The following is a 27,835-nucleotide window of genomic DNA, read 5'->3' as shown; positions in this document are numbered from 1 at the left end:
AATCCTTTTTGCACCATTTGCATTTTCTTCTTTTCACGGGGACGCTGAGTCGTGGTTGTGTGCTCAGGCCATAGAGACACATCTGTTTGTCATCAGTGATGCTCTCTGGGTGCAGACCTGAGTTGTGTGTGGCGATTGGCAGCTGCGCACACACATAGCAGTTCACCTTGTTCTCCTCATGAGCAGTCCTGTTCATCAGCTGCCACTACAGGTTGGTTCTGTAGTCATGTGGGTGGAACTCAGGCTCGCTTCCTTCTCCAAACATCAGACATGCTGCAGTCACAGTGCAGTAGAAGATCCATCTATTTTATATTTCTTTTTCCATTATTTAAAATCAATTTTAGCTTCGAAAATTTTTATTTATTTAAATTTAGACCAGATTCATTGACTCCTAGGGAGTCCTATGAACTGGAGATCTTTTCAGTAGGCCAGCAATAAAAAATACCTTGTTGTGGTATTCTCCACTTCAACTCTTTCGAGTGGGAGAATCTTGCCTTTGCATCCACAAGAGGTTTGCTGTTTAGCCCCACTGTTTTATATGAGGTAAAATACTGAGCAGTATTTAAACCTCCAATCACTCTTTCACGCGCACACACACACATCAAAGCAGCAAGCAAACAGCAATATCAGCACAGTAATAACAGAACAGTAATAATAAGCTTCCTATCTACGTGAGGACTTACCCTTAAGAGGTGTCCTCTAAGTAAGGAGGCTCTCTAAGAGCCTTTCCTTTTGCCTTTAGTTGAAACTCTGTCAACTGGGACTCTAACCCTTATAACTTCTTTAGTCAAGCTGGTATCTGACAAGGACTCAAACCTTTTTTTTTTTTTTTTTTGAATACAGATTTTTAGTCAAAACGCTGTTTAACAAGGATTCTTAAACCTCAGAGTTTTAGTTAAAACGCTGTTTAACAAGGATACTCTAACCCCAGAGTTTTAGTTAAAACGCTGTTTAACAAGGATACTCCAACCCCAGAGTTTTAGTTAAAACGCTGTTTAACAAGGATTCTTAAACCTCAGAGTTTTAGTTAAAACGCTGTTTAACAAGGATACTCAAACCCCAGAGTTTTAGTCAAAACGCTGTTTAACAAGGATTCTTAAACCTCAGTTTTAGTTAAAACGCTGTTTAACAAGGATACTCCAACCCCAGAGTTTTAGTTAAAACGCTGTTTAACAAGGATTCTCAAACCTCTAAAATACTCATTTTAAAATTCACCTACGTTTCTGTAGTTTTCGGGTTGTCCAGTCGGATCTCGTCACTCCGCCGCTGGCAGACAAAGTCGGACCTACGTCGCTGGCCCAGCAAAGAATTTTGCTTCATGGGTCTTTCTTTCCAGGTCCAGTTGACTCTGGCCGTGCACGGATTCAGCGCGTCTTCCTCTGCCTGTCAGCGGGGGGTTGAGAGATCCCGGGCTTTCGGCACCAAATGATAGGTACTTTTTCTCGAACCTATATAAAAAGACCACAGACAACGTATATGAATTTTATAGACAAAGCTTTTGCAAAAGGAGAACTCTCCATCAACAACTTCATCAGCCGTTCACAGAGAATTCTGATCTGCTTCTGCGTGAGCCCCTGTTTTATTGTCAAAGCAGAACAGCCAAAAGGGGCAGTCAGGAAGAACAACAAAGGTCGTAAAACTTCTAACCTAAACAAACCAGCCAGGTGTGATATCTGATCTACGGTCTGAGCCCAGTTCAAATCTCGGTCAAACTGTCAACAAAGAGGGAGGATAAACAAGAGACAAAATACGACTGCTCACAGGCAGTTAGGAGGTATTCTGGTTGATAAGAATTAAGGTCTGGGAAACACAGAGTTAACTGTTACACATGAAGATGAAACAGTCAGTCGTAACCTCCAGGTCAGTTTATACACACATAAGGAAGAGAACACTTTAAACTAAAAATCACAATAATACTGATTAACATTAGACTGAATATGAACTAAAGTAATAACAAAATGATAATACCAAAAATCTCTATCAGAAATGTTTTTGAATATGACAGTTAAAAACTGTTGGTCTTTTACCGTAAATTTACTGACTTTTTTTTACAGTGTAGTCAGAATGAAGGAAACAAATTTCTGTTTATATTGCAGAATCTGAAAATACTCAGTAACTCTAATCAAGTTGAATGGCAAATGGCTTTGTACTCTTATAGCACCTTATATGTAGCAGCTGCCACGCACCAGCTCCACAGCGCCCTTTGACCCCCACTAGCAGGTAAAGTGGGTGGAGTATCTTTCCCAGCGACACAACAATAGAGGCAGGTGGAGCGGGGTTCGAACCAGCAACCCATCAATTGCAAGGCAAACTCCTACCACTGTTGCCCTAGCTCAACTATCAGACAATACAGCTTACAGCTTACAAAACATGATGAAATAAAACACATTTTGTGCAACATTAAACCCCGTCATATCTATGAAGTACAAGTATTCTATAGAATTGTGTTTTCGTCAACATAGCTGCACAATTTAGAAGAGTATGAAGTGTAAAGCCTTTGGTTTTCCTACAAAGAGACATCCTGAATATAACTGGATCTGGATCTGGATGGATGGACTAACCAGAACATCCCAATTACAAAGTCGAGTTACAAATTCGTCATCATCTTCCAGCTTTTATGTCTATTTATTGCTTTAGTTACCAACAAAAATGCTTTGAATTTTAAAACTTTTCTTATTGTGCTGGTATTTGATTTGAAAATATGTGATCAACTGCTATTGATTAATTACAGACCACAATAAATTAGATGTTTATTGGGGAGGTTTTTCCCATCCCACCCCTAATTTAAGTATGATGGGTGGATAAGTACTTTTCCACAGCACTGAAGGGTTTGGTCAAGTTCAAAGGTCAGTTGCACCTAGCAAGGTTACTAATAGCTGTCTCACTCCTGCAACACACATTTGCCTTTTTCACAAAACATTTCCATCATAAAGCTTCAGAGATGATTGTCTATATTGTGCCTCCTGCTATTTATAAATCATTTGAGCATGCTCACTATGGCGATGAGAGTTATTATGGATCCAGCTGGGTTGACTGAAGTGAACCTCAACTGGGTCAACACTGAACATTAAAGGAGTTTAAAACACCTCCCATTCTAAAGTAAAGCAAAACCTATCAGAGGCATGTGAATCTTATGTTTTCTGAGAACAAGCCACATCAGAACACCACTGGTGAAACATCCTGCCTCAGGCCAGCCTGTCCAGTCTCACAGCCCACAAAGTCTCGGTTTGGTTTTGTCTTTAGTTTCATAGCCAGTTGGTCTTATACACTGAAAAAACAATCATAGTACTAACTTAAGTGAATTGCTTCAATTAGTAACAAATAATTCCATTAAGTTTATTCAACTTAATTTAACTTGACAAATTTAAGTCAGTCTTACACAAATCATTTAGTTTAGTTCAGATAAAGAAGTAAACTAATTAAAGATATTTTTAAGGTGTTTTTGGCTCAGGTGGCCTTTATTTGAGAGTAGTTAGACAGGTAAGTGGGTAATGAAGGAGAGGGAAGACATGCAGCAAAGGTCATCTTGCCAGGAATCGAACCAACAATGGCCACATCAAGGACCAAGGCCTCGTCTGTTTGTTGTGCTCTGCCCCTGCCCACCACAGCACCCTGGTTGATACAGGATCTGTCCCTAGTGAAGTTTGCATCATGACGTCAGACGTAGGATATGAACTTAAATGTTTCAATTAAAGTCAAAGTAAAAAGTTCCTTCAAGTTCAAAATTTGTGACTTTTAAGTTAATTAAACACAAAAAAGTAAGCTGTCACCACTAAACCAGAAGAATTAAGTGAGATTAATGTATATAAGCTCAAAACTTGAGCTGCAGCCCAAATAAATGTTTTAGAATGTAGACCAGCTATAATCACTACATCTCAAAGCCAGCTTCCTGTTCTATAAGTCAATTGTTGTGGTGCTGTCACTCTCACTGGGTGTCTCAGATGAGTTGCATCAGCAAGTTGACATCAACCTGCTTTTCAGAATGACACAAAGACAACCAGCAGCTAAGTCCTGGCTTGAATTATTTTGTGAAACAGGCTTTTCTCTTGAACTTTAAACCTCACTGTCCCCACTCATTCCACTCATCCTCCATTACCACTCCTTTTCTTCCCAGTCATCCTTCTCTTTCTTTTTCCCTCCAGGCCAAAGAAAGCATTGAGCAGCTGGTGTATATTTGTCAGACAGACAAGGAAGATGTCCGAGATGCTGCCAAACAAGCACTGCTGACGCTGGGTAATTTGAACTATTATATACCCTGGAAGAAAGTTGTTTTGTTCCTACATGATTGCCTCAAGAGGCTTGTCAACTCTATAGATGAACATGAGGGAAAGATGAGCTGTTGAGCGCAAGAAGGATTCGAGTTACGTACAATCATAAAGAAAGAGTAGCTAACTTAAAAAATTAGATGATGTCCCTTTTCTGATAACTGTTTTCTCTCTCCCATATCAAATGATAGTGATTCTCTTTAATGGATAACAGGTTTCAAGATTTCTGAATCTCAATACTGGATCAGATCAAATAAGTCTTAGAATTTACAATGAGCTTTTATATTGTTGTAGTTTACCCATTTAGTTTTTTATTTGAACCATACATGGTATGCTGTGTGTCATACTTAAGGTGGAAAAAACTTGAAAATATCTGTCAAAATTTTACATAAGAAGAATTTGCCAGTTTGCCAAAGTTCCTACACATGTCTGCATCTTTCAGCACAGCTTTTGTTTGCTGTCTTTTAACTTTAACAGGAAATCTTCATAAGGATAACACAATAATTACGTCATAAATTCTTTACTTTGCTGTTCATTGTTGTATGTTATTTATTGTGTGAAACAGGTGAGGAAGGAAAGATGGCCTACAGACACGTGGAGATATCTCAGGACAGCTTGCCGAGACTCTTTGCTCCAGGAAGCATGGCCAGCACAGCCTTCTGACCAGACACAACCACTGACAGTCACAGCACACCAACAACATGCAACACTGTATCCACTGTGTCCATCTGCTAAAGTGGAGGACCAGTCGTAACTTAAACCTTTCTTTAGCAATCATCTATAGTTAGGAGTACTTCAAACAAATTTGCCACAAATGATGACATTTCTGAAGTATAAGTTAAATTAACAAAGAAATGAAGTTCAACATTCATTATTATACAGTATGAAGAACTTTAGAAAGTGTTACTCAAACAGACAGTTCCAGCACTGGCTGAAGAGCAAACATTCCCAAAATGCTGTATTAACTGTTCATATATCACTTTGTACTGGTCCAGTAAAGGCTCCATTCAGTAAGTTGTTGCTGCTCCTCTTGTCACCAAACGATCCACATCTGTAGGAAACCAGTTGTGGCCACAGAAGGCTGCAGATTTTTGACTGTTGCCTACAGACAGGACGTAACCATGACGAGAACTGACTCTACTCTTATGCCTTCTCCATGGAACCTGCATCATCTACTATCTGGAGTGAACATTTGAAACAGAACTGCTGTAGTCTGCAGAAAACAGCAGGCCTTCATTCCACTACTGGTGGTGTTAAAGTCAAACTACAGCCATTTCTGACGGAAAATACACACAAAATAATTACTGGGTATTAAAGCAGCTATTGAGAAATACTTTTTATACTGTTTCTTGTGGGGTTGCCTTAATTTTTGCTATAACTTCTCAGGAAAAGATGATTAGGACTGGTAGAAAGCTTTAGTGCAGCATTTTAGAAATGTATACCAACCGGCATGTACAACATCAGAATGTCTGAGTCACAGTTGGTGTTTAAGATCTGACTGACATCTGTCAGCTAGCAGGCAGTAAACGAGATAAGAGCAAAGACACAAGACTCACGATCAGCAGCCATATTTTGTTCAGTAGGAGCCAGGACTGAGGACTAGACTGTGGAGTAAAACACCTCCACAGAGTGGGGACCAGTGGTTGACCCGCTATAATGGCTATAAATATATTTATTTAATTCTTAAGATGCAGATAATTAAACAAATACAATTCAATTATGCTTTTTAACTGCACATATAAAATATTCCAAATATTCACAGGTCAGTAGTGGCCTACAGCAGAATGTTTAAAATGAAACTGGTGAGTTAACCAAGCTCAGGTTATGTCATCAGTAGTCACCCCTGCTCCCCTCCACAATTCTTTGTTCTGTTTATGAATATTTTTATCTCACTTATCCTGCTTTTGTTTCCACTCATCCACCTAATCTTTCTTCATGACCCCATTTGACCCCTTTCATTTTCCTCCTCCTCTTCCTTTCTGAAGGAAAGGAAGAGGAAAATCATCACAGAGACTGTGATGATTTTCTTCATCACAGTCTCTTATTCACACATACCATCCTCATCATCCTAGCCCATCATCCATACTTATGATCACACACATCCTCTTCATCCCTCTTTTAACCTCTCCTTCACAGCCACCTGTCATTATGACCCCTTTTAATCCAACTCCTCTTCCTCACCATTTTTTATATTCCTTTCTTCACATCCATCTTCCTCTACTCTCTTTATGACTAGATTTTTTTATGTGACTCCCCCAACCACTATTTGTGACCCATTTTAATTTGACTGGTTAACATCATCCAGCTTCAGGTTTGCCCAGCAAATAAACTGAATGTATAATGTGTTTTCATCCAGACATGTGATGTGTGGCTTATAATGATGTGAATTATTCTCCTTTTCAGAATTGTAATAAAAATAACTCATTCTGCCAAGGAGGCCTTTATGTTGAATGTTGCTATATTTGAAACAAATTGAAGGAGAGAATGCAGTAGATTCTGCTGTTGCAAAGTAGAGGATATTTTAAACAAGTGCCATAAAGTTTTAAATTATGCTTTTAAATGAAGCTACAATAGAAGTTTATGTTGAAGTTTATTGTTCTGTGAATACATGTTTTTGATTTGAGTTGAGCTTTATTTGACCAATTTCCTGTAAATGGTCTACTGAATAATAACTGTCCCAGATTACCGCCATTTGCAAACAGGGCAGGGCTTCAAAGAAAAGCTTCTATGTTGCTTCCTGTTACCTAACTGTTATAGGAATAATTATAATGAAGGAGCCTACTGAAACAGTCCAAAGCTGTATTACTGGTCCACACCAGTGTTTTACAAACCGTTTTAAAGTTTTGTGTGAAAATTATATATTTAGCTTTTATCATTTATAAATCTGACATTTATAAATTCTGACATTTTCTAAAGTGCGTTCATTAAATTAAGCAAATAAAAAAAGACATATCAGTCATTACATGAGTAATGAATGACATATAATCAGAATAACTGCAAAAATATAAGGGTGCTTCTTTCCTGTGAGGTGTTTTTATCTAAGCATTTGTAGATGTTTTTCCTATTCTCAGTAAATGATAAGGAATCGTTTCTTTTTATTTTGGAAGCTGGGATTTCTTTCCATTCTGAATGTTGACAAATTGCTGTAAGTTACAGAGTAATGATTGTTTTCTTTTAAGTCTGTATGTTGTATCTGTCACACACTGTCAGACTGACTGTATATGAACTGGATTGGGCCACACAGATTATTGCATCTTGACGAACTTTGTAACAACAGACTCACTAAAAATGCCAAACTGTGGAGCACCAGTCAACTCAGTTGCTTATCCTAAGTGCAATTTGTTTTGTTAATCTAATAGTAGCATTACTCTGCCTTTTCCTCTGCAATATCACTGCACTGTAAAGTATATTATTAATATTTTTGATAAATTATATAAGAAAAGACTGTTCTCACTTTGCCTGTTTTGTTTCTACTGAAATGGTTCTGATAACATAAAAACATTTATAGATTATAGAATTCCCTCATTTTATGCGCACTTTCATCAAGTTCATAACTGAATATATTCACACAGTAAAACTGCTTCCATGAAGTCATCAATAAATTATTTCAAAACATGATAAATGCAGTTCTTTTGTACTGTTCACCTGTTCAGTTTTGCTACTTAAAGTACTTGGTGTATTGATGCTGGCCTACAATCTGTTGCCAAAACATACTGCAATTTATTTTCAATCTCTTTTTTTTCCCCCTTTTTATCATTACTGCAACAAAATAACATGAAACAGTGTCCCAAATATTTTTTGTGCTAATTGCTCATTATTGTTACCACCATAGTTTTGTTAACAACTGAATCAGAAGAGTGCTGTGCGTTGCTTTCACGTCTTCCTAATTGTCAGAGTCTCTCAGTGGGAAAAATCTACTGGAACAATCCTACAGCTTATGGTCAGTGTCATGATCCGTAGTTTTCTGTGTTTATTTTTGAGTTGTTTCTGTGTTTATTGTTATCCTGTTTCCCTGTGAGTCTCTGTCTCTGCGTCTTCCCCATTGATTGTTCCCAGGTGTGTCTCGTTCCCTTGATTACCCTCCCTGTGTATTTAAACCCACCTGTTGTCTTTGTCTCTAGTCGGGTCCTTGTCGTTTGTACGTCCGTCTTACACTAGTTGTTGTTTGCCGTCGATGCGCTCCAGTTGAATTGTGAAGTCCTGGATGGCGTTAGCTCTCGTTTCCAGTCCTGTGTATCAGTTGCTACCGGTATTTAGCTGTGTGCTAATCTCTCTGCCGTGCTGCCTGTGTTACGTCAATCCGCGTTTCCCCATCAGATACGGTTCCCCCTTCGTCTTCTTGCCGCTCCGCCCCGCCCACGCGGCAAAATAGGCGCGTGCTCGTGATGAGCACTGAGAAAGCACGCGCGTGGCAAGCACGCGCTTGTTCGGCGCGCTTGTCTGAGGAACTACGGACACCGTGAAAGCTCAAACAACATGTTTCGGCAAACTTGTCACACTTTCTTCACGTTTTTGCGGGAAACTAATAGTAATAATACTAATAATTATAATAAATATAATAAATATAATAAATATATATGTTATACATATTATGATTATAATAAATAATATATATTTTATACATATATTATAATTATAATACATAATATATGTTATATATATATATATATATATATATATATATATATATATAATAATTATAATGCATAATATATGTTATAGTTATAATTATAATATATATATGTTGTATATATTATAATTATAATATGTTGTATATATTATAATTATAATAGATAGATAGATAGCATAATGCTATATGAATTAAAAACAGGGCAATGCAATTTAATGCTCAATATTACCCATCAGATACCGTTTTCCCTGTTTTACAGTGTGGGAACGCTATCTGATGGCCATAAATCTCCCTTCAGATACCGTTTCCTCTGTCTTAAAGTGGGGGAACGCTATCTGATGGCCATATTTCACCCATCAGATACCGTTTCCCCTGTTTTAAAGTGGGGGAACGCTATCTGATGGCCATAAATTTCACATCAGATAACGTTCCCCCTGTTTTACAGTGGGGGAACGGTATCTGATGGAGACATTTCACCCATCAGATAGCGTTCCCCCTATGTTAAAATCACCCATCAGATAGCGTTCCCCCTGTTTTACAGTGGGGGAACACTATCTGATGGAGACATTTCACCCATCAGATAGCGTTCCCCCTATGTTAAAATCACCCATCAGATAGCGTTCCCCCTGTTTTACAGTGGGGGAACACTATCTGATGGAGACATTTCACCCATCAGATAGCGTTCTCTAAAATCACCCATCAGATAGTGTTCACCCTGTTTTACAGTGGGGGAACACTATCTGATGGAGACATTTCACCCATCAGATATCGTTCCCCCTGTTTTACAGTGGGGGAACGCTATCTGATGGCCATATTTCACCCATCAGATAGCGTTCCCCCTGTTTTACAGTGGGGGAACGGTATCTGATGGAGACATTTCACCCATCAGATAGCGTTCCCCCTATGTTAAAATCACCCGTCAGATAGCGTTCCCCCTGTTTTACAGTGGGGGAACACTATCTGATGGAGACATTTCACCCATCAGATAGCGTTCCCCCACTTTAAAACAGGGGAAACGGTATCTGATGGGAGATTTATGGCCATCAGATACCGTTCCCCCATTGTAAAACAGGGGGAACGTTATCTGATGTGAAATTTATGGCCATCAGATACCGTTCCCCCACTTTAAAACAGGGGAAACGGTATCTGATGGGAGATTTATGGCCATCAGATAGCGTTCCCCCACTGTAAAACAGGGGGAACGCTATCTGATGGGTGATTTTAACATAGGGGGAACGCTATCTGATGGGTGAAATGTCTCCATCAGATACCGTTCCCCCACTGTAAAACAGGGGGAACGTTATCTGATGTGAAATTTATGGCCATCAGATACCGTTCCCCCACTTTAAAACAGGGGAAACGGTATCTGATGGGAGATTTATGGCCATCAGATAGCGTTCCCCCACTTTAAAACAGGGGAAACGGTATCTGATGGGTGAAATATGGCCATCAGATAGCGTTCCCCCACTTTAAGACAGAGGAAACGGTATCTGAAGGGAGATTTATGGCCATCAGATAGCGTTCCCCCACTGTAAAACAGGGAAAACGGTATCTGATGGGTAATATTGAGCATTAAATTGCATTGCCCTGTTTTTAATTCATATAGCATTATGCTATCTATCTATCTATTATAATTATAATATATACAACATATTATAATTATAATATATACAACATATATATATTATAATTATAACTATAACATATATTATGTATTATAATTATAATATATGTATAAAATATATATTATTTATTATAATCATAATATGTATAACATATATATTTATTATATTTATTATAATTATTAGTATTATTACTATTAGTTTCCCGCAAAAACGTGAAGAAAGTGTGACAAGTTTGCCGAAACTTGTTGTTTGAGCTTTCACGGTGTCCGTAGTTCCTCAGACAAGCGCGCCGAACAAGCGCGTGCTTGCCACGCGCGTGCTTTCTCAGTGCTCATCACGAGCACGCGCCTATTTTGCCGCGTGGGCGGGGCGGAGCGGCAAGAAGACGAAGGGGGAACCGTATCTGATGGGGAAACGCGGATTGACGTAACACCTGCATTGGACTGTTGAGCTTCCGTCATTAAATATCACAATTTTCATCATAACCTGGGTCTGAGCGTCTCTCCTCACCACCACCAACCACACCACATGACAGTCAGTAAAGCTGAAGGGTCCTCACACATCTCAAAATCCGATATGTCTGCTACCCAAATACTGTAAAACAGACTGAAATAAAGCAGTTATCTCCACTTGGGGATTTTTACTTCAATAAAGCAGCATATGATCATTTGATTTATAAAATGTATAGAAAATAAATCAAATTGATTATAGTATACAGTTGGGTCACTGAACAAAACTGTCAGTTAATCCTGCTGGCAACTGGACACTGTTTAGGCTAGGGGTTCATGAATGCTTTAGCAATAGTTTCTCATCAGAACCAGTAATCTCTCAACCAGTAGTAAAAAAAAAAAAAAAAGAATTTTGTTTTAAAATGCTAAATTGAGAAATGATTCGGTTTCTTTTTAATGGTCAAAAATTTGCAAGAACATTGAATTTGGTGTGATTAAGAGCAAATGAAAACCTAATTTTTCATATTCCTCTGTATGTTTTGACTAAAGATAATAATCACGTCTACCGTTTATGGGCAGTGACATCACAGAATGAAACAATTACTTTCGTGTATGCTGAATTGTGGAAGGTGTCAAAATATTAGACAATTCTCTATTTTATGGTTTTACTATGCTTTTACTAATTAAAATATGAAAAGAAAATCATGGGGTTGCAGGCTGATGCAGTAGGTAGCACTGTTGTCTTGCAGTAAGAAGGTTGTAAGTTCAAATCCTGGCCTGGGGTCTTTCTGGACTTTGTGTTTTCTCCTTGTCCACAGGGGTCTCCCTGGGTACTCCAGCTTTCTCCCAGAGGCCATTTAACTGCTAGGTTAAATGGCCTCTGTAACTTGCCCTTAGGTTTGAGTGTGTTCGTCCATGCATGCATGTGTGAGTGAGTGTGTGTTTATGCATGGCTGTTCGTCCTGTATATCTCTGGCTGGCTGGATGGAAATCAAACTTAAATTTGTGGCGCCATGTCATCTGCTGGGGCTGGACCACTGAGTTTTTCTCAGGTACTCCTGCATCTTGAAACATGAGCGTTTCATGTTTTTTTTCTGACATTTTGCTGGCAAATTTAAGATACTGATTCATTTTCCAGTAGGACTCTACCTCCCCCGTACCCTCTCCCCCCACACACTTCCAAATGCACCAATACCATGTTAATCACCATGGCAACATCAGCAAGGTGGCTTGGCCTAAACCATGGACTGTTGTCAAGAGGAAGAGGAACTAACAATGCAAGTGACCTGAAGGCTACTATTAAAATAACTTGAGCTTTGTGAATTCTTCATCTGAACCCCAGGCTGGTTTCATCCATGCCATGCTGCATTGATGCTGTAATTCCAGAAAAGAAAGTACTTGGTTCTCATGTCTGTATGTTTTAGTAGGGCCACATTTCTACATTAGAAATATTTTCTATTGCTATTAATTGATATTCTAACCAGACTTTGGGGTGTTCATTTACAAAAAGTAAATGAAAAGCCCATGTAGGAGCAGCATATATTCTGGATAGGTTGCCAGTCCATAAACCATGCACACACACTCATACCAGCTCCAGGCGTCAAGGGCCGGTGTCCTGCAGCTGTCAAATGTGTCTCTGCTTCAACACATCTGAGTCAAATAATGAGGTCATTAAAGGACTTTGAAGAACTTGCCTGTATACTCAGGAGGTAATTCAGCCATTTGATTCAAATATGTTCAACCAGGGAAGCGTCTAAAAGTTGCCAAACCTGAAGGCCTGGGTTTAAAATCCCATGATTTAGAGAGAGCATCAGTTAACCTAAGAGTCATGTTTTTGGACTGGGAGTGAGGAAGTCTTTTCTTTTCTGGAATCAACCAAATAAGCTGAAATATGATCTTAACACTCTGTGAGGAATAAATATATTTGAGGTATATTCCTTGAATTAAGTTCCTAAAACACAGTTGCTAATATTCTAACTTTTTGAGACATTCGGATTTGATGGATTAGATGCCAATCTAAGTTCAGATATTTGGGTGCAACTGCAATCAAAAGTCTGTCCACTTTCTTATTTCAATAAGGAAGTCTAACCTTTGAATTGCTACTTTAAAAATAAGGGTAATGACAGAGATGGTAACAAATATATAGTAATATAGTCAAATCAATCCAAAGCTATAAAGTGATATTTATTGGGTTATTTTTTTCTTACATTGTCTCTTAAAATGTATATTCTATGCCTATTTGTGGCTAAAAACTGGATTTTTTTCTGAGAGAATAACTTATCTCAGGAAAAAAGCCTTCATTCTCCTCACATTGGGAAATGAGCTTCAATGTGTTTTAACGTTGCGCCCCTCCTGGCCAATCAGGGTGCTGCATCAGTTCCGACACCACCCCCCAGCGGCCGCACAGGCGCACTGAGCGCTCAACTGCCATTTTGTGGCAGAAGCTACTCTGCCAAAGCGGGTGAGGAATTAAAACTAACTGCGAAGAAGCGTGTAGTTTATTCCGACCTGGTTAAACTTTTTAGCGCTGCCTCTCTGCTTCCAGGCGGGACCACAGGGAGGAGAAACACTCAGAAACAGGTAGAGTACCACTACTTTTCAGACAAGGGGGGGAGTTTGCAGGATCTTTAACCGGCCTCTAGGTGTCACGATGGGGCTCTGGATCCTGGCAACTCGTGGAATGGTGTTTGTCTCCCTCTATCGTTTTTAAAAGATCTGGCGAAATATGGTAAAACGCCCATGGATGTTATAATTGTACAAACGATCAAATCTATACTATGTATAGTTGTATTTTTTCAGCACGAGAAAGCGGATAATTTGTCGAGTTCATTGGAGAGTTCAGGCCAGGGCGTCCATTTTCTAGCCTCTTTGTCTCGGCAGCTGTACAGATCTCCAACGACGTTGAAGCTAGTGTCCTAATTGAAGCTACGGATTTGCCACTGCTGCAAAAGGGCTATTACCTTCTTTATGTTATCGTCTGATCACTTCTATTTTACGATTTAAAATACTTAGGATGACCAGACACTGGCTTAGTAATTCTAAAGCAGTTACAGATTAAACACATTAAATCAAACTCACAGGTTTTTGACATCATTATTCTATTTTTGTAACAAGGTCATTTATATGACATATGTTATGTATTTAATTTATATTATGAGCATATAATATTTCTAGTAAGGGTGAGAATTGATAAGGTGGACAAAGGTTTGACCCATCAAAAATTGGATTTTAGTTTTTCTTGATAATTGTAGAATTATTCAGTTTAGGACCCCTTGTGTATATGCCAAATAAACATCACACCCACGCTTTGTGTGTGTGTGTGTGTGTGTTTAAACAAATAGCTTTAAAGAAATCACAAATTGTATTGGGACGAAACTGTTAGTTGGTTCAGAGTAAATCCGTTCAGGTTTAGTCACTAGTTGGGCCAGTTCATAAAAGCGAGGAAAGGGCCGAATCAGACGCTAACTTCGGTGTCTTTAGCTGCCATTAGCTTGTTGTGTTAGCTCAGAGTGAAGGCCCTCCTCGCCCTTCCGAGTTTTAAAATATGCAAGAACTCCCAGTGAGCCAAAACACTTTAATGTGATCGAACATGTCATTTTAAAATGGAGCAATGTTGAAGTTACGCCCAGTTTAGCGCGCCTCCCAGACCACAGCATCCGCTCACGGTCACGGCGAGATCCGAGCGGAGCACAGAATGGCGACGCTCTCGCTGCTGGAGAATCCTCCCACTGTTACTCCGATCGATTGCACAACTTAGCGTTTCCTGAAATCTTCCTGCATCCAGACTTGGACCCCTGGTTGTTCTCTGCCCATGTGTGACGACCTCTGTCTGCCTCGATTGCTAACGCACCAGCCGCCCACTTGTCTCTTATTCTGAGCCCACCTAGAGCCTCATGGCCACAGATCTCTGTTACAGCAGAGAGCTCCCTCTACGACTCGGCTCGGAGAGCTACAAAAATACCGCTTTTTAAAAGCAGCACTTGGAGGCAACAGCTGTCCCAGCCTGGATCAGTGTCGTTTTGGGCTAAATTTCTACCTGCAATCAAAGCAACTGTGAAGGCCCACACACCTGAACCAGAAACAGAACCTGAACCAGAACCTGTCCAGCCTGCAGCTCTAAGGCAGCATCCTCACAGATGGCCATGAAGTTTACATAAACTCACATGTTTGTGCAGTTTTACTACTCTGACTGTGCAACAGTCATAGAAAATTAATATATTTGTATTTATTAAAATCAGACAAATATATGCTTTTTGTTCGTGTTCAGAATGAATAATGTGTGTTTTATATATTTTTGTATGGTATTTTTTCAGTGTTCTGAGGTCTGACTTGCCACATGGTTTTCTTTAGTTGTGTGTTTGTTGCCAGCAGATTTGTTGTCTGTTGATGTTGACTCCTCTCACATGGGCCTCAATAAAGGACTTTCTCACCAACCGACCCCAGACTCTCCTCCACCCGCGCACTGAGCATCACCTCCCCACAGGGCTGTGTGCTGAGCCCCCTCCTGTATTGTCTCTACAGTCTGGCCACAACAGCAACCACATCGTCAAGTTTGCTGACAATGTCACAGTGGTCAGACTGATCTCACAGGGTGATGAGGAAGTTCTGAAGCCATCCTCACTCTGAACACCAAGAAAACCAAGGAGGTCATCATGGACTTCAGGAAGCTCAACACCGACCCTCATCCAAGCAGAGCCTGCTGACATACTGCGTCACATATAGTACAGCAGCTGGACTGTTACAGACAGGTGAGGCAGCAGAGGGTCATTGGCTGTACTCTCCCCTCTAGTGGACATTTACATCTCCTGCTGCCTCAGCAGAGCCAAAGTCAACACTAAGGACAGAACCCACCCTGGCTTCAACCTGATGGACCTGCTGCCCTCTGGGAGGCGCTACAGGTGCATCAAAACAAAAACAGCTTCTTCCCAACTAACACCCTGAGCTCTCACATACACTAATTATAAAGTGGTTATATGTGTATATCCATGTGTATATGTGTGTCCATATATATGTATATATATCATTGTAAATATCATTATATTCATGTTTATATTGTATATATTTCTGATGTTGCACTGTTTTTTTCTAAATTCTGAATGTGAAAATCTTTGTGATGTCACATATAGTTACTGTCAGAAATGCACTTCCTCTCCTGTTGATTGGTTCATCTTCCCAGGCTGGACATGGTGAACTTTATGCTGATAGATGTTATAGTTAATAGTGATGCTGCTATCAACAGGAGCAGATGAACATCAGGATTCTTGCATCCACTAACCCCGCGGCCCCTGGCCCCCAGCACAGATGTTCTTCTTTGGTGTTTTTAGAAACCTGTGTTGCAGCCATCTCCAATTAGTTTTCCTCTCTTCTCTGTGTTTTAGTTGTTGTCATGGACGGCAGCTCAGCAGAAGCTGTGGGGGAGGTGGACGCCCCCCCTAAAGACTTCCCATCCATCCAGGCTGTCCACAGCCAGGAGGCCCTGGTGGTGGATCTCCTCCAGCAGGCGGCGGAGGCCGGGGGTGTGGTGCAGGGACCGGCAGCTGTCGTACTGGAGCAAGGTTCTGTCTGGGCTTGTTCTGCCAGGAGTTTAAACATGGTTGATGTTAGAAGTGACTGCCTCTCTGGTGTCTCCAGGTCATGTGGAAGGAATGGTAGCAGCTGCCCAATCCCAGCAGGCGCTGCTGGAAGCTGGGGTCGGGGTGAGCGTGCAACGTGGAGAAGTAGAAATGATGGTCATGGATACCCTGGATCCCACCCTGATGCAGATGAAGACTGAGGTAGCAGCAGGACAAGAGGACATGTCATATATTTTATCTGATTGTGACACTGGAAGTATCAAAGAAGCTTCTACGAAAACCCCAATATAAGTGTTTATTTTTCAGGTGATCGATGCTGCAGTTGGGGAATCATCAGAAACAGTTGGCATGGTTGCAGGAGCAGCTCATCAGGCTGCCGTGGCAACAGTGGACCAGACTCAGATCATCACCCTGCAGGTGCCTCTTCACCTTCTGTTTTCTCCTAAAGTGTTCATCCGGTGTCGGCCGGGGACGCTCATATCCCTCCGTCTTATGCCGGGCTGCAGGTGGTCAACATGGAGGAGCAGGCAGCTCTGGGTCTGGGAGAGCTGCAGCTGGTCCAGGTGCCGGTTTCTGCAGCCGCCGTGGACGCTCTGCAGCAAGGCGCATTTGTGGACACCACAGCAATGTCGAAGACTGGAGACCCTGTCATCTGTCACACACTTCCTCTGCCTGAGGGCTTTCAGGTACACTCGCACACACGCACACACACACATGCATGCACACAACAAAGGCACCGATGTGGAACTACAGTAGTTAATAATACTCTCCACAATTTACATATTCTATATATAACATAGGGCTGCACAGTGGTGCAGTTTGATTAGCACTTTTGCAGAAAGAAGTTCCTGGGTTCGATTCCCGGCCCAGGGTCTTTCTGCGTGGAGTTTACATGTTCTCCCTGTTCATGTGTGGGTTCTCTGCAGATTCTCGGCTTCCACCCACAGTCCAAAACATGACTGTTAGGTTGAGTGGTCTCTCTAAATTCTCCTTAGGTGTGTGTGTGTATGGTTGCTTGTCCTGTCTGTCTCTGTGATGGGCTGGTGACCTGTCCAAGATGACCCCTCGCCCGTTTCTCGCCCACTAGGGATTGACAGACTCCATCTATCCATGATGCACTCTGTCATATGAAGTGTATCAAAGTACAGACTGCTGATGTTTTCATGGACAGAAAATGTTGGAAATTCTTAGATTTTACTTACTTTAACTAAAAATGATGGTAACACTTTATTTAACTGGTGTGCATAAGACTGACATGACACTGTCATAAACATGACATAACACCTGTCATGAAGCAGGCTTCATAAATGTTTACGACTGTTGTCGTGAAGTCTATTGGGTAAATAATGACACTTTTAATGGAAAGTTCCATTAAAACTTGCCTTAAAAGTCTTTAAAAGTGTCAACTTTATGTCATTATTTACCAAATGACACTTCAAGACAACAGTCCTAAACATTCATGAAGACTCCTTCATATTCATAACAGGTGTTAAGTAGGGATGCTCCGATCAGGTTTTTTACTGCCGATACCGATCACCAATGAGGCCGATCTCTGCCGATCACCTGGATTGACTGTTAATTTTTTGCTTTAGGTATAAATGCTACTATGTGTTCTGACAAAATTTAAAAATGATCTGGCAATAAATTCACATAATTTAGGCATAAAACATGCAAAATACTTGTAGGTACAATACAGCAGCTATTCAGTCAAAAGGACAACTGAAAAACCTGCAACCAGTAAAATAATATTTAATAGTAAGGCTCTCAGTACCATAAATGATACGAGTCAAATAAATCTGCCTATATATCAAATAATGTCAAGTAAAAAAGGAAACATTCACTCAGAGTAAAACACAGGTTGCTTCAAAATAAACGATCCTTCCTGATAGCTTGGCTAGTTGATTAATGCTGGTTCTGATTGGTTGTTTCTGACCGAGCAGAGTAATTCTGCAGAACACAGGAGGAGGCAGAGGAGATCGATTATTTTTCAGGGATTATCTGTCTTGTGTTGGGACGGCAAAAGTTTTAGGACATATCTAAAATCTTTTCTTTTTTTAAGTTACGTGCTGCAGCTTTAAGCACCGCAACACCCACACTTCCCCATTAACTCTCAGAGCATTAAAGTTCCTCACCACATTGCTTAGGATTTACTGCTGTGCGCTTGCAGCAGTGTGAAGGAAAGAGGAGATCAGCTGCACACAGGCTGCAGATGAGATACAGGTGATCGGCAACAAGAGACAGTGATCAACGATCATACACCTTTTCACGGAAATCAGCTGATTATGATCGATGGCCAATCGATCGGCACACCTCTAGAGTTAAGTCATACATATGACAATCTCATGTCAGTCCTATGCACAACCCTTGAAATTAAGTGTTACCAAAATGATTTCTGCTAATCAGAACATTTACTGATTCAAATCTCTGGCAGATTGATTGGTGCATCTGTTAAACACCAGACTAGCCTTATGGGACTACGTCAGCTAGTGGTCTTTTGGTCAGGCCCTGAGCAGTCAGTTTAAGGAAATAATCAGTGTCTAGGATATTCGCATAAAATGGTTAAAATTTTACTTAGTTCAATGTTTTCTAGGTGGTCAAAGTTGGTGCTAATGGGGAGGTGGAGACTGTGGAACAAGAAGAGGGAGTAGAAGCCCACTCTGAGGAGGACGAGGAGGATGCGGAGGTGGGACAGCAGCTCCTGGAGGAAGGAGAGGAGGCTGCCCAGCCTCCAAACCATCACCATAACTGGGCTAAAGACCCAGACTACCAGCCTCCATCTGGGGGGGTCAAAAAGGCCAAGAAGGTAAAGCATTCCCATGCTAAAAGACCAAAAAGTCCCCATGTGCCTAAACTAAAGCTGCTGCTGTGCAGGGGAAGAAGAGTCGCCTGCGCTACGCTGAAGGAGACAAGGACATGGACGTCAGCGTGTACGACTTTGAAGAGGAGCAGCAGGAGGGCCTTCTGTCTGAGGTCAATGCAGAGAAAGTAGTTGGCAACATGAAGCCTCCAAAGCCCACAAAGATCAAGAAGAAAGGTACCTGACATTTTTGTTTCTGATGTCAAAGGACTGGTCCTTTAATGTCCTTTCATTGTTCTCTTCCAGCACAGCTCTAGTAGCTTTCAGCTGTTTTAGAAGTGGAACATGACTTCTTTTTCAAATATCGCATAGTAAACGTTAACAGTTTATAATGTGCTTTACAGCTAATAGACAGCTTGTTGTTCAGAGTTGTGCTGCAGATGCTGAACTCAGCATTTTCTGAAAGCTTTGGGAAGATGGTTTCCCTGAAAGCTGTGTGTGTGTGTGTGTGTGTGTGTGTGTGTGTGTGTGTGTGTGTGTGTGTGTGTGTGTGTGTGTGTGTGTGTGTGTGTGTGTGTGTGTGTGTGTGTGTGTGTGTGTGTGTTAGGGGTGAAGAAGACTTTCCAGTGCGAGCTGTGCAGCTACACATGTCCTCGTCGCTCCAACCTGGACCGGCACATGAAAAGCCACACCGATGAGAGACCCCACAAATGTCACCTGTGTGGAAGAGCCTTCAGGACAGTGACACTGCTGAGAAATCATCTCAACACACACACAGGTTGTAAACACACTCCAGAAATGGATTTAACTATTGTTGTTTTTTTTGCCTGTCCAATGAAGCGGTCCAGTCAAAGCTTCACCTGCCTGAGCCCGCCCTGCTCCACCAGCCAGCACACATTCCACAGCCTGCTGCTAGCATCACCAGCTCAACCTGGCTCAGCTATCACTTCTTCACTGGAAGCAGTCATTGCTTCTTTAAAAAAATATCAATTGGATTAATATTTCAGTGTTAAAGTGTTTTAGAAAACATTTGATGCTTCCATGGAAGCAGCATCAGACAGTGACCACACTGAGACATAGGAAGAGTCCAGTCTGGACTGGCCACCAGTCACCATACAAATATAGCTGCTGTTTATTAAATGCTCATTCTTAAGCAACAACTAAAACTAAGTCTAACAACTGCTTTTAGCATGTAAGAAAATCCTTAAAAAACCACTAGAGATGGCTAGACAGAAGCAAAACAAGCTGGGAATTCAGCTCAACTTAAGGCACTTTACAAAAAATATAATTTCTGTCTAATCACACATCCATTCCAACTAATTCTAGTTATCAAGCTATAGATCAAGTTCAGCTTATTATTCAAATTAGTTTGAAAAGTTTCCTGTCTAAGGAAACCCAGCAGGTTGCAGCCAGTCATTGACTTGCAGCATTCTCTCCTCCTGGACCAGCATGTAGCGACAGTGGAGAGGAAAAGTTCCCCTTTAAGCCAGAAGAAACCTGCAGCAGAACAGAACCAGAACTTGGCTCAGTACCAGCAGCTATCTGCCACCATCTACTGGGAGTTTGAGGAGATGGAGGAAAGACACAAAAAGAAAGAAAGAACTGATCCAGGAATATTTTATCTGTTAAAGAAAAGTAAAATGTTAACAGCAGGAGACACTCAAACACAGCAGTTAGTAATAATTATTTCCTAAACCATAGCCAGCATTAGAAAGTTTTTCCTATTTCTGCCACCTAGTGGTAGCAGTAAGATATTACAGTCAAGAGGATATAAAGTTGAAATGATCAGAAATCATGTTGACGGGCATTTCAGATTTTGACATTCAGCTTTCGTTTTATTTAGTGACACTGAAAGCAGACAGGAACAGGAAGCTGTGTGGTCCTTCTCTTCCAAACAGACATTTTCCTTCAGGTTTAGCTCCCGTTGCTATTAGCAATATGTTTCTTGCCCCTGCCAAAACAAGTGATCAAACTTCTGGATTAACTCCAACACTGAATGTGTTGTTTCAGACCTGGGCAGGATGGAGCTGCTAGTCATGTTTATGCACTCAACCACAAAAACTTCTTCTGGGACCATTTTGTTTTGCTCTCTTTTTTTCTTTCGTATTTCATTTTGATTGACGTCGTTTTCTAACAGTATTTGTTTGTCTGTTGGCTGTTTTTGTTTAAATTTATGACAGTAAATATAAATCATTGCCTCAACAGGTGATGATAATGTCTGAGTGGAGGTTTAACACTCACATGTTCTCTGCATGTTGATGCAGGGACTCGACCACACAAGTGCACAGACTGTGACATGGCCTTCGTGACCAGTGGAGAACTGGTTCGTCACCGTCGCTACAAACACACACATGAGAAGCCATTCAAATGCTCCATGTGTGACTACGCCAGTGTGGAGGTAGGACCAGCTGCTGTCTACTGGACATGCATAGGGAGGGAAACAAATACACACTGTGTGTATGTGTGTATGTTTTCTAGGTGAGCAAACTGAAGCGGCACATTCGCTCCCATACTGGGGAACGTCCCTTCCAGTGCAGTCTGTGCAGCTACGCCAGCAGAGACACATACAAGCTGAAGAGACACATGAGGACACACTCAGGTAAATCTGACTCACCTATCAAGATGATGGAGGAAACATCTGGAAGGGGTTTTAGTTGCTGTCATTGTACAACATAGTTTTCTGTCTTTATTTCTAATAATAAATATTTAGTCTAATGAAGAATGTTAGAAAATCCTCCCTAGTTTATTATGTGAACCAAATGCAGCACTTGATCTGTGCTGAGCTCCATTAGGTGACAGTACTCAGGAGTGAACCTGCTGCTTGTCGTTGTCAGGAGAAAAACCTTATGAGTGCTACATCTGCCACGCCCGATTCACCCAGAGCGGAACCATGAAGATGCACATCCTGCAGAAACACACAGAGAACGTGGCCAAGTTCCACTGTCCACACTGTGACACGGTCATCGCACGCAAGAGTGACCTGGGTAAGAACAGCCAGCGTGAAGGAGCCAGACCCGCTTCTCTTCCCTGGGCTCACTGTCTGTCTGTCTGCATGCAGGGGTTCATCTGCGGAAGCAGCACTCGTTTATTGAGACCGGGAAGAAGTGTCGATATTGTGATGCTGTTTTCCATGAGCGCTACGCTCTAATCCAGCATCAAAAGTCCCACAAGAATGAGAAGAGGTTCAAGTGTGACCTGTGTGATTACTGCTGCCGTCAGGTTGGTCTGTTCTGCTGCTGGCTTGTTTCCAGGTTGGAAGCTGGAGCAAAACAAAGCCATTATATGTTATTTTCATTTAGTTTCAGTTTACTGTAGATGTTTACTTCTTGCTACATGTAGTCTCATCCTTTAGAAGCATTCCTGTTTCTTAGACCAAAAATCCTTAATAAGATCCTAAATCAGGGGTGTTTAGCTCCATGTGTGCTGTAGCCTTTACATGTATGCTAGAATGTGTTGTCTTACATGTATAGTTTTGTTTCCTGCTGAACATGTAAGTCCATAGATTTTTGCAACTTAAATTATTAGCAATCTTAGTCCAAATAATTCTCTTAACAGTACTTATTATATTCTAGAGCTGCAGCTAATAATTACTTAGTTGTCAGTAAATCAGCCTAAATGTAGCATTTTCTGTTCTGAATTTACTAAGATGCCTATGTTGTTACACAAACTCCCACAAATTAAAATAATTCTTCAAATGTAAGTTTGATGCTTAAAACATATAAAATGTGGAGAACCAGAGATTAGGTAACCCAACTCATACCCCCGTCATGAGACAGTCTTACGTGGAGAATACTTTTTATGGACTAATAACTTTAAGTGTAACTAACCCCCAAATCAACTTTTTTTTGTTGATTAAGTGTCTAAATCTTGGGTTCTATCTTTATGTTTCTATGTGAATTTTGACATTTTTGTGTAAATTTGTGTAGGTCCATAATATTTTGTCTAAAACTGACTCAGTGCTGCCCCCCTTTGGTCAAACAATGCCTACGATGTTTGACCAAAAACATCGAAGCTACTGCTTCTATTAGTCAGAGTTAGTTATGTTTTATGTATTTATGGTTTTGTCAGTCTTTGACCTCCATGTTGTGAGTCTGATGACTCGGAGTAGGCCACGCCCCCTTTGAATGCCAGCCGGCTCCCTGTAAAGCTGTGATGTGTAACTGTGCTGCTGTGGTTTCAGGAGCGCCACATGGTCATGCACCGGCGGACCCACACAGGAGAGAAGCCGTTCGCGTGCAGCCAGTGTGAAAAGACCTTCAGGCAGAAGCAGCTGCTGGACATGCACTTCAAACGTTACCACGACCCCAACTTTGTTCCCACAGCTTTTGTTTGCCCTAAGTGTAGCAAGACGTTCACCCGCAGGGTGAGACTGCTCCTCCTCATCCTCTCCTGCTCACTGACTGAAGATAAAGAACATCCTGATCACATGTTCTCTTCTTCTGTAGAACACCATGGCTCGTCATTCTGAGAACTGTGGCGGGGAGGTGGAGGAGTTTGAGAACGGAGCTGCCACTCCAAAGAAAGGCAGGAGAGGAAGGAAGAGGAAGATGAGAAGCAGAAGGGATGAGGATGATAGCGGTGAGTCATTTTCAAAGTTGCATGTAAGTAGCAGCAAGATGCTGTGTTCACTCCTCTGATTCCTGTGTGTCTTCAGAAGATGACATCCCCGAACAAGACGAGGGTGAGGATGAGGGTGAAGAAGAAGCAGCACTGCTGCAGGAGGAGGAGGACCTGGAGGGCATGGAGCTAGATCAGGCTCCTGCTGTTATCCCAGTTGTGGCCCCAGATGAGCCTCCAGTGAAGAGAAAACGAGGCCGACCCCCCAAGAACCCCAAACCTCAGACCCCCAGCAGAGTCGGGGCTGCTTCTTCTGGTGAGCAACACACACTGAAATGACTCCATGGTAAAAACTGGGAATGATGTCAGCAACATGGAGACAGTAGGACTGGGCCATATAATTGGCCACCAATCACAATTGACCAATTTTTGTGAAAAAGTATATGATTGTGATCTCCGATCACTGTCACTATCTTTTGTTGCCAATCACAAAGACCGATCACATGTATCTCAGACTTTGCAGCCTGCAGAAGTCAGTAGCCAAACTCCACCAAGTGTTTGTTTTTTAAATGTCACATTAAATTTGTTGTGTTGACGCATTTTGACACGCTTATTGTTCTGTCGCAAGACACAAACTTCACCATTCACTCATGTGGAGCATTAAAGTTCCACATGACATGGCTTAGATGCTGCGCGGTGAGAATAGCTTATTATTTGCTTACATTACTGGCCCTACCACTGGGTTCAGCAGTTTTCTGGGGGAAATGCTGCTTCTACTGGCCTGTGTGACCACATGTCTTCAAACTCACTCTCTGTGTGTTTTTCAGTAGCTGCCACGATTCAGGTGGAGGACGAGCTGACGGGCGCAGTAGAGAACATCATAGTGAAAAAGGAGGGGGGCGACGCAGCGCCTTCTGTGAAGCAGGGAGCGGACCTGACAGTGGAAGGAGGGGTGGGTGGTGGTGAGGGGGTGGAGGAGGTGGAGCTGACTGTGAACCAGGAAACAACAGCAGCTACTGCTGCTAATGGAGATCTCACACCAGAGATGATCCTCAGCATGATGGACCGCTGAGCAGCAGAGGGTGGAGGCCCCACCCTGTGCTCCACCTGCACCCCTCCAGCTCCACTCTGGTCCAGGCTGAGCTGCTCTCTGACCGTTAAGACTTTTCTCCACTGAATGAATCTGCATGTTTTGCTACTTTGTCCTACTCAAAGCCACATCCTGTCTGCCTGTGCCCACACACATTTCAGTTCATGTGCACACACAATCCCCCTGTGTGTGTGTGTGTGTGTGTGCGTGTGTGTGCGTGTGTGTGTGTGTGTGTGTGTGTGTGGGCGCGTGCATGCGTGCACTAACATCTGAAAACACCTAGTAACAGAATTAGAGTTTCTGTTGCGCTCGCTGTTTCTCCAGCCTGTCATTAACATCTGACTCTTTTTGAAGGCGGCCATCTTGTGCTGTGACCCTAAAGAGCAGAACCAGAAGCCATGCTATGGTTCTCTGTGCTGCTCTGACGTCTCTTTCAGGGTGTGATAAAACATAGCAACACTTTTCCAGTCATTCAAACAGTTTTTGCCTGAAATCCAGAGTTTGTCATTTCTTATCCGTTCCTTCGCTGTGGTCTTTAGGGTCTTCATGGCTGGTGGCTCGTTGCTGCTGTTGGTCTGTTAGTTTGGTCCATTTCATTTACTCAGAGACAAACAAGGCTGGGGGACCTGAAATAGACTGCTTCTTTATCCTTTATGTTTAGCTCTCCTGTAAGCAGTGTGTGTGTCAGCTTACACACTGCTGACACACACACCCTGGTCCTTAGAGCTACTGGAACCACAGCGTTCTCTGCTGCCTCACAGGCGGGGCCATGCACCAGTTGGTGAAGCATTTACTCCAAATTGGAGGAAGAAAAGAAAAGAAAAAAAGATTTAAGGCCAGAAAGTTTCAGAAATCATTGGAACAAGCTTCTCCCAAAACGTTTTCTCCTGTTTCAAAAGTGTGTTTGCCGCCACCATCATTCAGAGTCCTGATGTTCCCTGGCGGACTGTGATGTCACAGTGTGTGAAGTTGATGTTTTCCCTGATCGAAGCAATCCATCATGTTAGGAAGGTTCTTCCACATCGTGCTCTGCAGTGTGAAGAACCCACTGGGCCTGAGCAACCAGTACCAGCATGGTGGTGTTTGTGAACATTCCACATGTTTTTAGGTGATGAGGTTTTCTAACTTCTAATTTTTCAGTCTCACTTCCTGCTCTGCTGCCAGCAGTCATCACCCAGACCTGGACATAAAACTGGACCCAGACCCAGACCTGGACATAAAACTGGACCCAGACCCAGACCTGGACATAAAACTGGACCCAGACCCAGACCTGGACATAAAACTGGACCCAGACCCAGACCTGGACATAAAACTGGACCCAGACCTGTCTGCTGGCTTCCATGTACATAAATGTTTTAAACCTTCCTGGAAGAAAGCCTTTCCTTTCTGATTTTGATAATGTTTTAAAAAGCGACTGAACTTTGTTTCCTGATTCAGTAAACGTCTTTCTGGTGCTCTGACTGGATCCTGGTGATCACTTGTGATTTCCAGCCAAAGATCAGCCCAAACTAAACCAGATGAGCCACTTTGTCATTTCCTGTGTGTTATTTTATTGCTTTACACTTTTTATTTTCTAGTTGCCTCTTCACTGTTTCTCCTTTGATTTGGTTATTCTTCCATCTGTAAAACAGTGTCCGGACTGCAGCACCTGTTTGGGTGGTGAAGCCCTGTTTGAGTTTTCCTGTTTTTCAAAGGTTCTGTTTGCCATGAGCTGTTTCTTGATTGGTTAGCTGTCCTGTGGTGAGATGAAGCCTTATTGGATGTGTTTGCATGTCAACTTCATGCAAATCAAAAACTCAAAAATCTCTGTTAATAGGCTTCCCTAATGTCATCATCTGCTGTATCTCCAGGAATGTTAGTTGTATGAATCGCTTCAGATATCTGTCCTGTCCTGCAGCTGTTCAGTTCCAGCTACGTCTGGAACCTGTTTCCTACCATCTCTGTTTTCTGCTGTAATCTGAGATCTGCTCCTATAAAATGAAAGCTAATGTGCTGTGTTGCTGTTGGACATCTGGACACAGCTCTGATTTATTTGATCATGTCCTTGGCAGAGAACCTGCCTGTTCTAAATCCAACAGAACCAGAAACGTTGACCATGCCATTTCTTTAGTTACCTCTCTGTACAGATAATACTGAACAATAAAATCACTGTAATGGACTTTTGGCTGCTGCACACTTCTGTCCCATCATGCATTTGCTTGGATTCATGTCATATTTATTGATTGATTGATTTAGAACCTAAAGAAGCAAAGTTCTATTTAGCACTGACTAAATGAAATCAGAAACCCGCCCAGTGGTTGGGAGAAGGGCTCCCTCTGTTGTCCAACTTCAATGCTTCAAGTTATTGAAATGTTAGAACAGAATATACAGGTGCTGGTCATAAAATTAGAATATTGTGATAAAGTTCATTATTTTCCATAATGTCATGATAAAAATTAAATTGTCATATATTTTAGATTCATTGCACACCAACTGAAATATTTCAGGTCTTTTATTGTTTTAATTTTGATGATTTTGGCAAACAGCTCATGAAAACCCAAAATCCCTGTCTCAAAAAATTAGAATATTATGAAAAGGTTCTCTGAACGAGCAATAAAAATAATCATCTGAATCAACAAAGTAACTCTAAACACCTGAAAAAGATTCCTGAGGCCTTTAAAAACTCCCAGCCTGGTTCATCACTCAAAACCGCAGTCATGGGTCAGATTGCTGACCTGACTGCTGTCCAGAAGGCCATCACTGACATCCTCAAGCAAGAGGGTGAGAAACGGAAAGAAATTTCTGAACGAATCGGCTGTTTGCAGAGTGTTATATCAAGGCACCTCAGTGGGAAGTCAGTAGGAAGGAAA

The 27,835-nt window shown here is 41.6% G+C and overlaps 2 protein-coding genes and 1 long non-coding RNA gene across 10 annotated transcripts in view; 2 read left to right on the top strand and 1 right to left on the bottom strand.

Moving 5' to 3' along the window:
- The window catches only part of ripor1 (RHO family interacting cell polarization regulator 1), a 66,412-nt gene extending 58,525 nt beyond the window's left edge, over window positions 1–7,887 (top strand). For 4 of the 5 annotated variants that reach the window (XM_088006665.1, XM_088006666.1, XM_088006664.1 and 1 more), the window contains 2 exons: window positions 4,143–4,233; window positions 4,831–7,887. In XM_088006665.1, the coding sequence (XP_087862791.1) occupies window positions 4,143–4,233; window positions 4,831–4,928 (189 nt within the window). In that variant the 3' untranslated portion in view covers window positions 4,929–7,887. Of the gene's footprint in view, window positions 1–1,432; window positions 1,960–4,142; window positions 4,234–4,830 lie in introns of those variants that run through there. The other variant, XR_015763115.1, reaches the window with a different exon arrangement.
- A 125-nt stretch (window positions 7,888–8,012) lies between these two features.
- LOC148159539 (uncharacterized) lies at window positions 8,013–12,022 on the bottom strand. Its single transcript, XR_015763116.1, has 2 exons — window positions 10,954–12,022; window positions 8,013–8,550 (listed from the first exon to the last, which is right to left on the bottom strand). It is a non-coding gene; the product is annotated as an uncharacterized LOC148159539 (long non-coding RNA).
- A 1,260-nt stretch (window positions 12,023–13,282) lies between these two features.
- On the top strand, window positions 13,283–27,144 carry LOC106905205 (transcriptional repressor CTCF-like). Of its 4 annotated transcripts, XM_088006663.1 has the most exons (17): window positions 13,283–13,549; window positions 15,320–15,323; window positions 16,348–16,524; window positions 16,601–16,743; window positions 16,849–16,959; window positions 17,049–17,228; window positions 19,133–19,345; window positions 19,414–19,576; window positions 19,947–20,117; window positions 21,604–21,737; window positions 21,818–21,938; window positions 22,174–22,323; window positions 22,398–22,558; window positions 23,520–23,702; window positions 23,785–23,917; window positions 23,994–24,212; window positions 24,724–27,144. In XM_088006663.1, exons 1-17 carry the CDS (start codon window positions 13,298–13,300, stop codon window positions 24,966–24,968), a joined length of 2,760 nt encoding a protein of 919 aa, XP_087862789.1. In that variant the 5' UTR covers window positions 13,283–13,297; the 3' UTR covers window positions 24,969–27,144. The 4 variants fall into 4 exon arrangements, with proteins under 4 accessions (XP_087862789.1, XP_087862788.1, XP_087862786.1 ...); XM_088006662.1 differs by lacking the exon at window positions 15,320–15,323 and having other exon boundaries at window positions 13,410–13,549; window positions 23,997–24,212; XM_088006660.1 differs by lacking the exon at window positions 15,320–15,323 and having other exon boundaries at window positions 13,410–13,549; window positions 24,727–27,144.
- Window positions 27,145–27,835: the final 691 nt, after the last annotated feature.

This window comes from Poecilia mexicana, unplaced genomic scaffold (genome assembly GCF_051168715.1).
Source record: "Poecilia mexicana isolate PSO_F unplaced genomic scaffold, ASM5116871v1 scaffold_6, whole genome shotgun sequence".
NCBI lineage: Eukaryota > Metazoa > Chordata > Actinopteri > Cyprinodontiformes > Poeciliidae > Poecilia > Poecilia mexicana.
Note: the sequence above shows the minus strand (reverse complement) of the source record. Positions and strands in the feature narration are given on the sequence as shown.